At 49.9% G+C, this 18668-nt stretch overlaps 1 protein-coding gene across 1 annotated transcript in view; it reads left to right on the top strand.

Moving 5' to 3' along the window:
* Positions 1-6980, top strand: part of LOC141173125 (sulfotransferase 2B1-like) — a 274509-nt gene extending 267529 nt beyond the window's left edge. The window contains exon 6 of the mRNA XM_073657767.1: positions 6838-6980. Within this exon, the coding sequence (XP_073513868.1) occupies positions 6838-6956 (119 nt within the window). The 3' untranslated portion in view covers positions 6957-6980. The remainder of the gene's footprint in view (positions 1-6837) is intronic.
* The last annotated feature ends 11688 nt before the right edge of the window (positions 6981-18668 follow it).

Consider the following 18668-nt stretch of genomic DNA (forward strand, 5'->3'; position numbering starts at 1 on the left):
CATACCAGGATGAGGGGTACCATACATACCAGAATAGAGATGAAGGGTACCATGCATACCAGAATGAGGGATTGGGTACCATGCATACCAGGATTGGGGGATGAGGGGTGCCATACATACCAGGATTGGGATGAGGGGTGCCATGTATATCAAATTTGGGATGAAGGGGACAGTCTTTGGAGATATGCCCCCTACCTCCGCAGGTCCAGCACTCCGGTCCTCGTTCTGCCGATAGGTCGGGTACATGTCGTGCTGGGGTCGGATAGGAACGTCTTTCTCGTTCTGGTCTCCGTCCGCGTTGAGCAGTACGGTCCGTCGGCAAGGGGGCAGTAGGAGTCTTCCTAATAGAATTCAGCTCACCCCGAATGTCTCGAATTTCCTGACGTATTTCCCGTACCCAATCAGGCTCTTGGTTGGTGAATCCAGGAGCAATTGCCTCATGACTTCTAACTGTGGCTTTGAGAACAGGAACTTCTCTCTCCAGGACTCTAGCTTCAGCCCCTACATCCAGGAAGCCCATATCAGGGCTCAATCGCAGCCGCTCCTTCAGGATTTGCCTCAGGGAAGGGTCTTTCAAGCCAACAATCAGTTGGTCACGCAACACCTCATCCAATGGTCCCAGTCCTCGGTTCCCATCTCGAGTTTTCTTAGTGATATGGGCCGTCACTTCCTGTAATGCATTAACATACTGATTTACTGTCTCATTTTCCCCTTGGACCCGCTGAAACAACCGTAAGCGCAAGTGTCCCAAATCTGTAGTGTCACCGTGCATGTCCTCTAGAATTTTTATCACTTTATCCACGGTGTCACGGTCCCCAGGTGGGCGGTACATCACAGTCTGTCGGGCCTCTCCATCAAGGGTTAGGAGGGCCAACTCCGCCTGGGCTAGAGGGTCAAGGGGATACATACGTAGCATACTTCTCAGTCTTTCTGCCCAGTCCCAAAGTGACATGCCATCCCCTGTAAACTTGGGAAGATGGCTGAGCATAGCCCCCAGGGGTATATGGCTCCGGCCGGACCCAGCCATAGACTGATCCGCCATCTCTGCGTCTGAATGTTGCATCCTGCCGACTACGCCAAATGTAATGCAGGTGCCGGAATGCAACGCACAGAGACACAAGGCGAGAACAGTCAGAGATGTTTGTAAACAGTTTTATACAACAGGTATACTGAAACAAGGGATTAGCAACAAGGGTAATGAACAGTGGTTTGAAATATCAGAAAAATACGAAATTTCACAAAATAAGGCGCAGTCTCTTAAAATAAGGCGCAGTCTCTTAAAGTAAGGCGCAGTCTCTTAAAATAAGGCGCAGTCTCTTAAAGTAAGGTGATGCCCTCAAGCATGAGAAGCACCACACAAGTTCTTTAACCGTGAATTTGGCCCTAGCGGGGGTCACCGGTTATTCCCGCTAGGCCGTGAGTCTCTTTCCGGATGAATTCAATTAAATCACGTTGTGCTACTTTAGCCCCAACCGCCCCCCTCCCAACCTGAGTACTTAAACCCAATTGTCCCCGGTACCGTGGGTGAGCAGCGGAAGTGACGGCCCTGCTCACGTATGCAGCTCCTCTCTGCTTGGCTGTTGGGGGCAGTCTCTCGAGCCTTGGATAGGGGGGTCCAGGCCTCGTCTGTCAGCGGCCGACGTCGGGTTCCGCGAACTCACTCAGCACAGCGATCAGGTTCCTAGTATCCTCAGCAGGCACAGCACTCGAGTCACAACTGTGAGGGATCCGGAGCTCTTTTACCGGTGCCCGGCTGGAGCACCTCTCAGGCCTCTGGATTTGGCCTGTCACGCGGGGTTTCTCAGGACGCAGGGAGCACGTCTGCTCCTCTCTGCTGCTTGGCGCCAAAGACCCCTCAGGTTTGGCGCGCTGGCCTCTTATCTCTCTGAACTCCTTCCTGGAAGTCACCTGATCGGGTCCAGCCTCTGAATCTGCCCTGCCTGCAGCTTCCTTTGTGTATTTTGGTTCCGCTTGACTGTCTCTGGCCAGTAGATGGCAGTCTCGCTCCATCCTTGAAACGTCATGTTGAAGTTCTGTTACAAGCTTTTTAGCTCGTTCTACACATACCAGGATGAGAGATGTGGTGCCATGCATACCAGGTTTGGGTATGAGGGGTGCCATGCAAACCAGGATTGGGGATGAGGGGTGCCATGCATACCAGGATTGGGGATGAGGGGTGCCATGCATACCAGTATTAGAAGTGAGGGGTGCCATGCATACCAGGATTGGGGGTGAACGGTGCCATGCATACCAGGATTAGTGGTGAGGGGTGTCATGCATACCAGGATAGGGATGAGGCGTGCCATGCATACAAGGATAGGGATGAGGGTTGCACATAACAGGATGGAGGAACAGGATTGGGGAGCACAAATACCATGATGGGGGCAGCACAAATACCAGGATGTGGGCAGCACAAATACCAGGATGGGGGCAGCACATACCAGCATGGGAAACCATATACCAATAAAAATGCTTGCCACCCGGGCATAGAACGGGCTCAATAGCTAGTCAAAAATATAATTCGGAGAGGTCAATGTGTCATGTCTGAATTATGCTGAATAGTTCAGGCAGAGATCAATTTTTAGCACATTAACCCTCTCAAGCCAAGATAATGGCAGTTCTTTCCATTTTTTTTCATTCAGACTCTAGAGAAAAGTATTAATAGTTTGCACTTGAGATTTAAGATTTCCCTTGTGTTTGATTGCATTTGGACCCCACCTTATTTAATGTAGAACCTCTGTCATGTAAAGGGGAAAACTGATTGGTGTTACTTGGCTGTCCCAGCTCAAGCACTGGCCTTTACTCCCTCCTTTAATGATAGTCTCCGTTTGCAGTAGTCAACACGAGGTTTCTCAGGTAACCCAGCGAATCCCTTTGAATTCATCATCCAAGGACTTTGAAGGATGGCTCACCCAGAGGCCAGGGGCTTGGATATTGCCGTTGTTTGCTATGGAATCCATGAGTAAAATATAGAGGAATTGAGAAAAGTTACAGCCCTATTTGGTCTCATTACTGATCCTAAAAGTACCTGACAAAGAGCCCTTAATCTTATTGTTTCAGAGGTGTTATGGTATAAGATCATCACCCACTCCGTCATCCTAGGTCGATCTTATAGATAGTCTCCTCCAGGAACTTCCAGACTCTTTTTCAGTGTCTATAGTCAAGAGACAAAGAGGGCCACCAAGAGTTGAGCTTTGACAATCAGGGATATGTTTTTAATGTCTCATGCTTCACAACCTAGGACAAACGTCACCTGCTCGCTATGAATAACAGATAGGATTAAAGTTTGCAATCTTAGGGCAAGGCCTTAGAGAATAGTTTTATGTTAATATATAACAAACATTTATATGATTGCAGTGTGGAGGGAGCTTGCATCAGTGCTTTTGCACATCCAGATCATGCGACACTAATAGGTTGCCATAGTTGCCGAGACTTGTTAAAGGCTCCAGTCTCTATCATATTGGTACTCCTATGAAGCTGAGCTCCAGATTGATCTTCATAGAAGATCTCAATTTCTGGTATTCCAATTTATAGTAAAAGTGATTGGACGATTCAAGTCCCATATGGGAAACAACAAGTAAAGTATGAAAATGAAAAAACTTTTAAAAATGTAAAAAACTATAACATTTCAAATTACACTATTCCCTCCCACACCCTGCCCATTAAAAATAAAGTAAAAAAAAAAATGTGGTCAGAGAAAATAGCTTTCCAGAAAGTACAAGGATTTGACTGCAGAAGATTGGCGTAAAAGTATTTTCTCTGATGAAACCCAGTTCAGACTGGGACATCTAGAAGAATGATTGTCCAGAGATGAAAAGGAGATTCCTGTATCATGCCAACAGTAAAACACCCTGAAACCCTTCATGTGTGGGGGGTTTACATCCTGGGTAGTGGATCAACTCACAATTTTTCCTAGGATCGCTGCCATGAATGGTATCTAAACATCCCATCTTCCAAGAGCAACTTCTAACCAAAGATCCAAGGACAATTTAGTGACACAAAATGCATTTTCTGCATGATGGATCACCATATCACAAGGCAAAAGTGATAACTAAGTGACTCGGGGAATAAAAAAATGTAATTTTGGGTCCATGTCCAGGAAACTCCCAAGATATCAATCCCATTGAAAACCTGTGATTAATCCTCATAAAGCAAGTGTACAATTAACAGCAAAGAAATTGTGTTTGAACTCTAAGCACCAATTAGGCAAGAATGGGTTGTCATCAGGCATGATTTGGCCCAGAAGGTAATATCCAGCATGTCAGGGCGAATTGTAGAAGTCTTGAAAATAAGTGTCAACACTGTAAATATTGAGTTGCTTCATAAACGTGAGATATTTGTCCATAAAAGTTTAAAATGTTATGAAATGTTGAAACTTCAGTAACTATAGGATCAATTGAAATATCTAAAAACACTGAAGCAGCAAAGTATGAAAAATAAAAATGTTGTCAGTCTCAAAATGTTTAGCCACCACTGTTTTGTTAGATACTATCAATATGAAACCCATAATCAACTGTTTAAGAATCAGTTATCTCCATTCAGAGTTGGTCACAGAATTTAAAAGTTTAAATTGTAGGGGCTTATGAAGTACAATAGAGAACCCACCTAATTTATTATTCAGATGAAGGTTCTGGGACCAAGTAGCATAATATTTAGGATTACCTTCTGGTATGTTGCAAGCTTTAAAATGGGTCTCCTGGAACATGGTTTTTCTGGTTTATTGAGCCCTTTGGTGTTGTAAATGCCTAAATGTTAAAGTAGCCAAGGTGGGGGACTGCAGTAATGTCATTTAATGCAAGACCCGACATGAGAGGGGCCAGGGAGAGAGAGGAAGAGAATAAGTATGGCGAGGTACTCAGAATAAGGGCTCATGCAGATGTCCGTAGATCTTGGACCGCAATGCAAACGCTGGCTGTGGGTCTCCCGACCCAAGTGTGACAGCCTCATAGAGACCTATGGCCAGTCCGTGCATTAGCAGTCTCTGCTCAGACCGATTTGCACAAACATCTGAATGAGACCTAAAGGCAAGAAAAGAGGATGTTAGGGAAATACCTACCCTTCTTTGAAAGCAAACTGAATGAATATATTCTTCAGTTACAACTGCCATGTTGTATATTCTGGGAGGAAAGGAGGACGACAACAACGTAAATCACTTCCCTACTCTGCACAACTTATATACCATTTATAGGGTTTTTTACTCACTTGGGTGCGATGGGAGGAAAACAGAAGGCATGTTCCTTTAAATGTCCAGGTCGGTTTATTACTTCATAAACCAAAAAGCAAAAAAGGAAAACAAACAGCCTTTAGTCCAGGCAAACAAAGTAAAGTGTCCTTCAAGCAAGTCTCTGTTTAGCCAGTCCTGTGGGCACACAGTCTGGGTAGCGTCCAGTGTCCTGGCTTGGTCTGGAGACAACAACCCGCAGGAGGCCTTCTCCCTCCAAACACACAGTCCATTTTATAGGTTGTTAACCATACCCAGAGGTGAGGTATGTGGGTAGCTGGACCCGCCCAACTCTCCACATCCTCTTAGTGCTTACATGCACTAGAGCAACACTCCGGGTTACATCACAGAGGACAGCCATCTCTGTGATACATATCTCCCATCGGCTATGCGACCGTTATCCACCTTACACATTATAACAGCGATTAAATCAGTATATTGGGGCACCAGGTGATTGTTAAAGTTAACAGTTAGGTAAAACTGGTGTACTTATTAAAAACCTTACATATCTTGCGGGTGTGTGCTCAGGGCTAAGTTCAAGAGCGTATGAAAAATTGTCCATATTTTTATGAAAAAAAAAGGCAGGTGAATTTCATGCATATTGTTATCTGTATAGAATTAATATGTCTAATTTTTACATCCATGTGACATCTGTATGACATCCGATTTTTACATCAACAATTTAATAAACAATAGAGGGGCAAATAGAGTTTTCTGTGTTAATAGGTGCAAGGGATCCTTAAAATATGTATACCATACGGATGATAAGCCCTATGTGATCTGTTTTTGCACCCATAGATTTATAATGGGTTAGGATGATCCAAAATATGGATCAAAATAGTGCATGCTGCGATATTTTACACGCTGACAAAGCAACTAGCACATTGACTTGCGTTGGTCAGTGTGCTGTCTGTATGCTATTAGTTTTGCGTATGGACAGCACACGGACATTTAATACACTTGTCTGAAAGAGCCCTTATGTATGTAATTTATTTTACTCTAATAGCATAATGGACACATATAGATCTTAACCCTCAACTGGTGAGGTGGGGTTTGCCACACCCCAGGGAATTTTTGTTCGGCTGCCATTCTTTTAAAAATGCAGGTATGAGGATACGTGTCTCACTAGCTTCCATCCATTTGTGGGTGTCAAAAATTTGTTATACTCATGTGTAATCAATCGCCAATAAGAAAACTATTAAAACAAACGTGATCTTTGCATTTTCTGTAAAAATAAGAGATTTCTAAACACTGGGGTATAGGAAACTCCACATCACCGGGTGCGTGACAAAAACCCCACCTCACCAGTTGAGGGTTAAGATGTCAGATTCCTGCCAAATTTTACCCAAAGGTCAGAGGTATAGACCTGATTTGTTTTTAGAGTTGTCAGGCCTGTGATAGTATTGGAAAAAAAATTAGAATGGAGCTTAGCTGCAATCGCAGAAAAAAACAGGAGCTAACAGATCCGCCAATAGCCATCACCGTCTATGATAGGAAGCTGACATTTCTGTCGATCCTGTGGGGTTTTGGACTAGATCTATAATGAGTCACTGATAATAGATATAGTAGCTATGACTGTTCAAAATGTCTGAATTATTCAACTTTTTTCTTTTTAGGAATCATTGGTGACTGGAAAAACCATTTCACACAAAAACAAAAAGAAACTATGGATAAAATGTATCAGGAGAAAATGAAAGACCTTGATGTTAAATTCAGCTGGGATGAATGTCTATAATGCGGAGTCAAGCTCAGCTAAGACTGGCTAAGGAAGAATTAAATAATAAAACAAATTTATGTTCAGCGTCTGAATGTGGTTATTATTAATTACCTGTACAGAATAGCTTGAAGGGGTGTTCCGAAATAGAAATTCATTTTCCTCCTAAACCCCTATCTATTTAATGCCATAATCTAATCTATTTTCTATTATACTTATGAAGTGACCGCGGGCAAGGCCGCGCGTTGGTATCTATGATCTGGCCCAGCAAGATCCCCACACACAGACTCCATCTTGATAACCGTATCTTTACTCGTATACATTTTTAACACAGCAAAGAAAAAAAACAATAAATGACAACCGTAAATATGCACAGTAATGACGTGTACTGATAAGCTGACCCTCACTGTCCCTACTCACACGTTACCAGTCCTTTACTCCAGAAGGATGTGTCCCCCGTCGCAAGCCTGTCCGTCTTTGCAGGAGGGCGTCCCAGCCGGAGAAAAAAAAACCAGGAACAACAAATTACGCTGAAAGGAGGGAATACTTCGGCCTCTCGCCAGAGGTCCCGCTTACAGTCTCTCTGATCCGGATAGCAGCTTTGGTGGATCCCTTATGTAGTCCACACTCCAGTAGCAGGGAGTGTAATAGCTGTATCCCTCAGCAGTGAAGAAGCTGGGGAAGGCCCCGAGGATATGGTGTCAGATAGAAGAAATCAAGTTGAGAGTCTCTCCTGCGCCACGCACGAGGACCTGCACACCGTCCTGGCTCTTTTCACAGACCACAGCAAACTCTTTTCGCACTTTTTTCTGCTTCCCACTTTGGTCACGTGACTCTCTAGGGCGGGACACAGGAGGCTCAGTCTTTTTCTCTGTCATCACACCCTGCGCAGGTGCAACCTCTGGCCACAAGGTGGCAACATCATCCTGTGTAATCACTTCTGTAACAGGCTCTATATCAATAATCACAGAACAGCCAGAGCCGGCCAGCTCACTACACGCCCCCCCACTCAAAGGTTGGCAGTCCCTGTCAACGACCGGCTCCAGGGCGGCGATGGCTGTGGATGTGACAGGGGGCGGCTGGGAAGAGGGCCACACATATTGGTCTCTGTAGGACTGTCCTGGAGGTACCCCTGCAGTGGTCCTCGTTGTCCGCCTAACGGGTTGGATCCCCTCTCTCCTATCAGTCACCCCACTCTCTTTCCCAGTCAACATGTCAGTAGAGGAGGTAATTGGTTCAAGTGCGTCAGTCGGACTCACAGGGGTAGGCATGCATTCAGTCTCTACATCCCCGGGGTCAGTGTCTCCGACAGTATTAGTGATATCCATCTCTCTAGGTATCACAGTAGGGGAGTCAGGCTGGGAACGGCAGGGGCGCAACATATTACGGTGCAAAGTTCGGATGCTGCCGCTGTCTTCGCCCTGCACTCGATAGACGGGGCCACCGGGGTACGGCTGTCCAATTACTCGATAGACTTCGGTCTCCCACTTGGACTGGAGTTTCCCTTGTGGCTTCTTTATTCGGACTAGGACCAGTTGACCTACATTCAGTGGGTCTTCTTGTACCGGAAGTGGGTCAGCGTGCACTTGATCCTGAATTTGTCGGCCTACTAGCCGGTAGACAGTCTCCATTCTCTGGCGGTGTGTTTGTAGCCAGGAAGGATAGGTACCACAGGTATCTTCTTCGGAGCTAGACAGTTGCAACTCATGGATGTCTTTGCCTGGACGGCCAAAGAGAAGGGTGTATGGGGTGTATCCGGTGACGGAATGGACCTGATTATTATAGGCCCACAGCAGTTCCGGGAGGAATCGAGGCCAGTCCGGCTTTTTGTCTTCAGCCAAAGTCCGGATCAGTTGTAAGAGGGTCTGGTTAAAGCGTTCACACGCGCCATTCCCTTGTGGATGGTAAGGGGTGGTCCTGGACTTCTTGATTCCATACATCCGTTGGAGTTCTTCAATGACTCGCCCTTCGAAACAAGCCCCCTGATCAGAGTGTAGCCGCTCCGGACACCTGTAGACCCGAATGAATTGCTGACAGATAGCCTGTGCAGCTGATTCAGCAGTCTGATCCTTCGTAGCAACAGCGACAGCGAATTTCGTGAAGTGGTCCACCATCACCAGACAGTACTGGTAGCCACTATTCGCCGTTCCGATCAACAGATAGTCCACCATCAACAGCTCGAGGGGCCTCGACGTCTTAATAGTCTGGACGGGGGCACGCTGCTCTGCAGACTTGTGGAATTCACAGGTACGGCATGCTTGACAGACATTTTCAACCAGCTTACGGAGCCCCGGACAAAAAATGAACTGCTGGGTCCACCGGAGGGTCTTGTCTATGCCGAAGTGGCCGTTCCTCCTGTGAGCTTCGCCCACCATCTCATGAGCCAACTGCACCGGGACGACAATCTGCAAACACTCCTCCAGCATATGGGATAAAAGGGCCCTGCGACACAGGACTCCATCTTTCACAATCAGCCGATCCCACTGGGCAAGCAGAGCCAAGGCTCCGGTCGATAGTCGGGCTCGCACTTCAGAGGGCGGTTTCTCTTGTTTATTCACATACTGTTTCAGTAAGACGTGCTCGGGATCTCGATCTTGAAGCTTGGCCCATTCTTGCTGGGACAGGGGAGATCCCACTACGGCTTCAATCCCTCCTACAGCATACTGGCGGTTATCTTCTATTTGCTTTGCGAGCCGGGCAAAGCCAGGCATCTCATCTTCCTCCAACTCTTCATCCCGGTCCCCCACTGGCGGAGATGATGTCACTCTAGACAGGCTGTCAGCATTCTGATTCTCGTTCCCCGCTCTGTATTTAATTTTGTACTGTAATCTAGAGAGCCTGGCCATCCAGTGCTGTTCCATTGCCCCTAGTTTGGCATTCTCTAGGTGGGCAAGAGGATTGTTGTCCGTCATGACCAGCACCTCCGCTCCTGTCAGATAGCTGGCAAATTTCTCCGTCATAGCCCAAGTCAGAGCCAAGAGTTCCAAGCGGAAGGAACTGTAGTTGACGGGATTCTTTTCGGTGTCACGGAGAGACCTACTGGCATAGGCTATCACGCGTTCTTTATTATCTTGAACTTGAGAGAGGACCGCCCCTAGACCTTGAAGGCTGGCGTCGGTGTGCAACTGAAACGGTAATGTGTAGTCTGCATATGCCAGAACAGGGGGTGATGTTAGAGCAGCCTTAAGTGCCTGAAAGGATTTTTCTCGGTCAGGCCCCCAACTGATGCGTCGTCCTCTGGGGCTGTTCGCGGTCCCTCGGAGAACCTCATGCAGTGGTTCAGCAAGCCGAGCAAAGTCCTTGACAAACCGACGGTAGTAGCCTGCTAGCCCCAGAAAAGCCCGGACTTCTTTGACGGTAGTTGGCTGCGGCCACTCTTGAACGGCTGTTATCTTCTCCGGAGAGGGCTGGACGCCTTCGGCCAAGATCCGGTGACCCAAGTAGTCGATTTCCTGCTGGAACAGACGGCACTTGCTGGGCTTCAAGCCGTGTCGCCTCAAGCGCTGGAACACTTGGCCAAGCTTGTGAAGATGATCTTCAAAGGTGGCGGAGTATACCACGATGTCGTCAAGGTATATCAGCGTAAACTCAAAGTTGAAGTCCCCCAGACAGCGTTCCATTAGTCTCTGAAAGGTCCCCGGTGCGTTATTCAAGCCGAACGGCATCCGGTCGAACTCATACAGGCCCATGGGAAGGATGAAGGCGGTCTTTTCCCTGTCCTTCTCACTCATTGGAACCTGCCAATATCCACTGGCCAGGTCTAGGGACGAAACATTTTTGGCCTTCTTCAGGGCGGTCAGTGACTCTTCGATCCGAGGAAGAGGATATGAGTCCCGGATAGTGCAAGCGTTCAGCCTACGGTAGTCCACGCAAAACCTTAGGGAACCATCTTTCTTTTTGACTATCACCACGGGTGCAGCCCACGGGCTCTGACTTTCACGTACCACTCCGGCGTGTAGCATAGATTCTAACAGGCTTTTCACCTCCTGGTATTGCTGAGGTGGTATCTGCCGGTACCTCTCGCGGATAGGGGGGGTATCTCCCATGGGTATCTCGTGCTGGATGCTGGTGGTACACCCAAAGTCTGTGTCATGCTTTGCAAAGGAGTCTTGGTGTTCCAGCAGAAGTTCCTCCACTTGAAACACTTCTTGTTCGGTGTACTGAGATGTGTCTAGCTGCACTTTTTCCCGTAGTTTTCGCCCAATGTCTTCATCGTCTACTTGAGCGTTTATGGCTGAGACGGTTACCGTCCAGTCGCCTTCTGTAGACGGGGTGAATTCTAGGGGTCCAATGGGATTCACTTCCGTGGGTAGAGCATATACCCGGGCAAGTTGAGTGCCGGCTTCAAGGGCTAGGCCTACGTCTGCGGTGTTGTTTAGCCTGACAGGGACTCTCCCGTTCCTCACGACAGCTAGAGTGCGAGCAACTAGTGGGTTTAGCTTACCCCCACTTGGGGTCCTCGGCTCGATCAACACTTCAACCCCCTCAAGTTGTTGGTGGGTGTTAAGGGGTAAGGAAATGACTGTCTCTTTTTCAGCGGGCAAAGTAATCCGGGTACGGCGTGGCACCGTAATGGCGGCTAGGGGTAGTTGTTCCTCTGCCATCTGTTGAAGTCCAATGGTCCGGATTACGCGCTGGAACGCCAGACGAGTCGGCTTATGTTTGGTGACTTTCTGCCAGTATTTGGGTCCTTTTCTTGTCAACAGCATAAGATCCAGGTCTTTCAAGATGTTCATTCCAACTATCACTGGGGTCTCAGAGCCGAAACCTTCCTTGACGATGACGATCCCTCGTTTCCCTAAGTCCTGTCCGCAGGCCTTTGTGTCCATCCAAGCAACTCCGGTCACTGGAATGGGTAGATTATTAGCCGCAATAATCTTAATGGTGGTGTCTGGGTCACGAGCAGTTCTTGGTTTGAGGTAATTTTCGTAAAACTGTTCAGAGATCGTGGTCACTTGTGACCCGGTGTCCATCAGTCCCTGTACGGCAATTCCTTCCAGGACAACTTCAAGTGTCAGGCTATTCGAGGCAAGAGCACTTCGCCATCGGCTCTGTTTTTCCACACCCCTCTCCTTGGCCTCCCCTGCTGCGCGAGCCTCAGCTGCAGGGGTTTCTAGTTTAACGGCGGCCATTGTGGTGAGGCCCGGCGTGGTAGCTCTGCTTGTGGATATGGCTGGGGTTCAATTCGCTGGTCTGATCGAAATTCCCTTTGCTGGGGTGACTGAGGGTTTGTTCGTTGGTGCGACGGAGGTTGTTGCGGAGGGAAGTGTTGAGGACAACGATTTGCCCTATGGCGAGGATCACCGCATGACCAACACTGTCCCACGGGACGACTAGGCTGTCTTCGCTGGTCTCCCTGTCGGTCTAATGTTAACTGTAATATCTGTCTCTGTAAGTCTGCTACCATCTGTTTCAGGTCTTCCGTGTCACTGTTCGGATTTTTAATGTCAGATATGGATCTGCACGCAGCACCTTGAATCCCCACATCCATGACGGGTCCCCTTGAGCGTTCTATGGCTTCCTGTTTGACTTCAGCAAAAGTAAGAGCGGCATCATCCGGATCAAGTCCTGTAACGTGCGGTTAAGATACTGGTCTCTCAGTTCTATTACAAATTGGTCTCTCAGTACCAGGTCACGAGAAGCCATACCAGCTAGTTGCTCCCCTTTTCCACAGGTTTGTTCAAGGAGTACCTGAAGGGCGTTCGCATATTGGGGAATATCCTCCCATTCAAGCTGCATCCGTCTAAAGAACATGTGTCGCAGTGTTCCCTGGTATGTGGTCGGCCCATAGGTGTTCTCCAGCACCCGCACCAAATCATCTACTGTACGCTGGCCCCTGACCGTCTCCAGTCTGACTGTCGTCCATGCCTCCACCTCTAGCGTCAGTACCGCCATTTCTGCCAAGGTCTTAGGGTCAATATTATACATTTCCCCCAGTATCCGTACTTGTTCCGCCCACTCTGGTACAGGGTAGTTTCGTCCGCCAAATTTCCTGACCTGATTCACAATAGACACCGGCGGGGGTTTCTGACTGTTCACATGGCCTGGGTGGGAATCTTGTTGGTCACAGATCCTGCCGACTACGCCAGATGAAGTGACCGCGGGCAAGGCCGCGCGTTGGTATCTATGATCTGGCCTAGCAAAATCCCCACACACAGACTCCATCTTGATAACCGTATCTTTACTCGTATACATTTTTAACACAGCAAAGAAAAAAAACAATAAATGACAACCGTAAATATGCACAGTAATGACGTGTACTGATAAGCTGACCCTCACTGTCCCTACTCACACATTACCAGTCCTTTACTCCAGAAGGATGTGTCCCCCGTCGCAGGCCTGTCCGTCTTTGCAGGAGGGCGTCCCAGCCAGAGAAAAAAAAAACAGGAACAACAAATTACGCTGAAAGGAGGGAATACTTCGGCCTCTCGCCAGAGGTCCCGCTTACAGTCTCTCTGATCCGGATAGCAGCTTTGGTGGATCCCTTATGTAGTCCACACTCCAGTAGCAGGGAGTGTAATAGCTGTATCCCTCGGCAGTGAAGAAGCTGGGGAAGGCTCCGAGGATATGGTGTCAGATAGAAGAAATCAAGTTGAGAGTCTCTCCTGCGCCACGCACGAGGACCTGCACACCGTCCTGGCTCTTTTCACAGACCACAGCAAACTCTTTTCGCGCTTTTTTCTGCTTCCCACTTTGGTCACGTGACTCTCTAGGGCGGGACACAGGAGGCTCAGTCTTTTTCTCTGTCATCACACCCTGCGCAGGTGCAACCTCTGGCCACAAGGTGGCAACATCATCCTGTGTAATCACTTCTGTAACAGGCTCTATATCAATAATCACAGAACAGCCAGAGCCGGCCAGCTCACTACACTTACATTACAAATTCCCTATCCTTCTCTAACTACACTATCTAACCGCTTTTCTTTTTTTTTTCCTACTTCCTTTTTGATGACACTTTGTTTGAAAATCCCAGTGCATGCTGGGATATTCAAACAAAGCGTCATCTGGGGCAGAAGCTGCGATCACTGCCGCAGCCTCTGCCCCCTTCATGAAACTAAGCGTCCTCAGTGAAGTTTGTTTCAGGGGCTGGGGAAGTACCTGTGCAATGTGCACTGAGTGATGTGGACAAAGACAGCGCACTTGACAAGAGAGAGGACCCCGCTGATCATAAGAGCTTTCACTTTACAGGAGAGAGAGAGGACCCCGCTGATCATAAGAGCTTACACTCTACAGGACAGCGAGAGAGAAAGGACCCCGCTGATCATAAGTGCTTATGTGACACCCCAGGGGTCTGGTTGCCACAGTGATAGAGATATTACGTCTGAGAGCAGGTGGCAGGTCCTTTGGTCAGGGATCCTGTGCATGCCACACCTCCTGCCCAGTCTTGGGAGGGGAAGGACTTCCCCTATATAAACCCGGGGCTGAGGCAGAGTTAGTGAGAAAGAAGACAGAACAAGAGTAGAGAAGAGAAGCAGCATAGCAAGAAACATCAGGAGCTCTGTGGGGAGCAGTGTTACAACGAGTCAGGGGCTGGCAGCTGCAGAGCTCGCCCTGACTGAGAAGATTTCTAACCGGACCCGGAGTCCGAGGCTGTGGGGACTAACTCCTACCCAGCAGCAGAAACCGTCCGGCAGAGGATTTCAGGTCCTCTGGCCCAGAAGCCCGAAGGCACGGTCACACGCGTGGGACCAGCACCGCCATCGTGGAGCGGAAGCCATTAGAAGGCCCCGAGTCACCGGCCATACGGGTGAGCACCACACGGTACACTCAGGGACGTGGGCTACTTATTCCCGCCTCTAGCAAGGTAGCCAGAAGAGTACAGTTAGTTGGGAAGGCCTACAACTCCGCCTGGCCAGGGGAAATCCCATCTGCTCAAGGACTGACCAGGCCCCTATCACTAGCAAGTACTCCGGGAGGGTCCTTCTTTGTCACCAGTAAAGACCCTGAACTACACCGCACCGTCTCTGAGTGGTTCCTGCTACCCCCATCATCCACGTCGGCTGCCCTGAGGCCATACCCCTCCCGTTGGGGGTTATACCATCCACGCTGCACCATCCTTCCACCGGCCTCAGCGGTCTGCCCTGCAGCGGCAGCTCCATAGCTGCATTCAACGGGTGGCGTAGTCACCAACCATCTACTGCTAGTACATCGCCGCTCAGTTTGACTCCCTGGGCACGGACCGGGTCGCCGCCACGAGACTACAACCCTCAAGAGATCCGGCTCCGGGTAAGCTCCCGCGTGCGCATCGCAGCGCGACACAGGCCCAGGGGCGCGTCAACTTTGGCGTAGTCGGCAGGATTTCGTGCCCGCAACCACTGGGTACTGCGTGCCTGAAAAGCAAAGACTGTTCAAACTTACCAGTGGTGAAGATTCCCGCTATCCGTGGAGGTTTCCCGCCATCCGGCGCCATCTTCTACCTTCTTCCCGCCATCCGCGAAGTTTTCCCGCCATCCGGCGCCATCTTCGACCTTCTTCCCGCCATCCGTGGAGTTTTCCCGCCATTGGACGCCATCTTGAGGACGCCGCGCGGGAAGAAGAGGGGCGTGGACTCCGAAAGCGCGCGAGAACTGAAGCCCCGCCTCACGTCCGGACGTTGCGTAAGGTCCTGGAAGGAGCCCAGCAGACGCCGACGTCACCGGAGCGCGACGGAAGGTCCTCAACCCTGACGATCCACTGCGGAGCCGCGGCCTACAGAACAGGATCATCGCAAGGTAGGCCACGGTCCACTAGGGGGGAGGAAGATGTCGGATACGGAGGAGAGCTTCACTGCCTCAACCCCCGCCAGCGCCACCGCTGCTGCAGTTATGCCCTTCACCATGCCCTATATCCCGGGAGCAGCTTGGCTACCCCAGTACTCAGGGGAGTCACATACCCTGCATGACTTTAGAGAAAAGCTGGATAGCCTCTTCCAGGTGTACCCCCTCACAGAAGAGCAAAAAGTGAGCATCCTGGTGGCCCAACTAACCGGGGCAGCCAAAAGGGAAGTAAAATCCTGGCCACCTGGGAGGAAGACTGTCGCAGGGATACTAACCCGGCTGAAGGACACCTTTGATACCCGCACCTCAGCCGAGATTAAGCTTAGATTCTACGGGTGCAAGCAGCGAGCGCATGAGAGTATAAGGGACTATGCACTAAACCTACAAGAGGCCCTGAGGGCCATAAAGCAGACCGACCCTGATGGGGTGGGAAACGAGGACAGGCTGTTGACTGAACAATTTATAGAGGGTTTATATTGCAATGCCCACCGAACCCAGTTGCGGGCAATGGCCTTACAGGATCCCCATCTGGACTTTGCACAGTTCAAGGACAGAGCCATCCGGGTGCTCCGAGAACCGGCACCGGGTGGCGTTGTGACCCACAGGCGCCCAGCTATCACTTACCACCAGGAGGCGGCGCCCTTGTCGGCAGGGCCTGTGGGAGCTGATGCGCAGGCTTTGGACAATGACCCGGCTCCAGACCTACGCCATCAGGTCCAAGAGCTAGCTAAGAGCGTTGCTGCGCTAACCCGAACTGTGCAGTCTTTACAGGTTTCCACCCCAGGGAAGATCCAGCTGGCATCCGGACCGGAGGACATCCCGTGGCGTCGACCAAGGAGGACCCCACCGGCCAGAGGAAGACCCAGTGACCGATACAGAGAGGACGGACGACCCATCTGCCGCCGCTGCAATCAACCCGGACATATGGAAAGGTACTGTTCTTTAAACGGGCACAACCTGGGGTAGAGGGCCAACCCCCAGGAAAAAGATCACCAGGCCCATCGAACTGGCGCGACAGATATGTGGGAGGACGTCCAGTCTTGCCTGTGGTACTGGATGGCATTCCCATGAGTGCCCTACTGGACACCGGGTCACAGGTCACCACTATCCCGTACGTGCTCTTTAAGCAGTACTGGAATGACTCGGATATTACCCGCTACCCTGACGACGACTTGAGTATCATCGCCAGCAATGGCCAGCCCGTGCCACAGATCGGATTTAAAGAGGTGACCATCAAAATCGGTAGAGTCGAACTGGCAGCACAGGGACTGATCATTGTAGACATTGACAAACATGAGAGCCACCCAAAAATAACTCTAGGAACTAATGTAATTGAGAATTGTCTTGCAGAGGTGATTTTCCTTCTACAGCAGGTTGCCAAGAACGCCAGCTCCGGCGAGCAGCGAGTGCTCCAGAAAGAGATCCGGGCACTGATGCGACGGCAACAGGTGGAACTCTCCGGCGGTGAGATTGGTAGCGTAAGAATGTGTGACCCTTTCCCTATTGCCATGCCCCCAAAAAGCGAAATGATGATTTGGTGCCGGGCAGCTATTGGTCTGAGAGGTAGAGATTACCAGGCAATGGTAGAACCAGTTTACTCAGACAGTAGGCCCACCATTTTGACAGCACGGGGGGTGGTCAATGTACGCCATGGGAGGGTGCCCGTTCGCATAATCAATATCGGGGAGAGGGAAGTGTACCTGCCCCGGTATGCCACGCTAGCAAAATTATATACCATCAACCAAAACTCTATACAGTCTGTGGAACCCTTGCCTCCATCTCACCCGGAGGAAGGTAACGGCTCTAAGAAAGTAATGGAGGATTGGTGTCAGCAACTACACTTGGGAACTGACTCCACTCCCTCCCACCAGAAACAAGGAGTCTACCGGGTGGTTCAAGAGTATGAGAGAGTGTTTAGTAAACACCCGTTAGACTTCGGGCGAGTCAAGGGGGTAGAACACCGCATCCCCACGGGAGATCATCCTCCCATAAAAGAGAGGTATCGACCCGTACCCCCTGCACATTACCAACACGCCAAGGGGATGCTTAGAGACATGAAGGAGGCTGGGGTAATCCGGGATAGCTGTAGCCCCTGGGCAGCCCCGCTAGTTTTAGTCAAAAAGAAAGACAACACCATGAGGATGTGTGTAGATTACCGGAAAATCAACCGTATCACACACAAGGATGCGTACCCCTTACCAAGGATAGAGGAGTCATTGGCTGCTTTAAGATCTGCTAACTTCTTCTCTACCTTGGATCTCACTAGCGGGTACTGGCAGGTTCCTGTAGCAGAGGCGGACCGGGAGAAGACCGCATTCACCACCCCGATGGGACTTAGTGAGTTCATCTGCATGCCGTTCGGACTCTGCAACGCCCCAGGAACCTTCCAACGATTAATGGAGTGCTGTCTGGGCCACAGAAACTTCGAGACGGTCCTGTTGTACCTGGACGATGTCATCGTATACTCCAAAACTTATGAGGACCACCTGAAACACCTGGCGGAGGTGTTCGAAGCTCTGGCGAGTTACGGCCTAAAGGTGAAACCCTCCAAGTGTCACCTCCTGAAACCAAAGGTGCAGTACCTGGGACACGTGGTGAGCGCTGACGGAGTGGCTCCCGACCCCGATAAGATCACCGCAATTAAGGGATGGCCAAGCCCCTCCAGCGTAAAAGAAGTGCGGCAGTTCCTCGGGTTGGTAGGCTACTACCGAAGGTTTATTCCCGGTTTCACCAAAAAGGCAGCGCCTATGCAGGACCTCCTGATAGGCCAGTCCCGGAAGGCCAAGAACCAGAAGCCGCCCTTCAAATGGGAAGAGCTAGAAGAAGAGTCCTTCCGCCAGCTGAAGATGGCCCTCACGGGGGATGAAATCTTGGCGTACCCGGATTATAGCCAGCCCTTCATCCTCTACACCGACGCCAGTAACATCGGGCTAGGAGCCGTACTGTCCCAGATCCAGCAGGGGAAAGAACGAGTAAT

This window comes from Phyllobates terribilis, unplaced genomic scaffold (genome assembly GCF_046119375.1).
Source record: "Phyllobates terribilis strain yellow unplaced genomic scaffold, ASM4611937v1 Scaffold_12__6_contigs__length_324123572, whole genome shotgun sequence".
NCBI lineage: Eukaryota > Metazoa > Chordata > Amphibia > Anura > Dendrobatidae > Phyllobates > Phyllobates terribilis.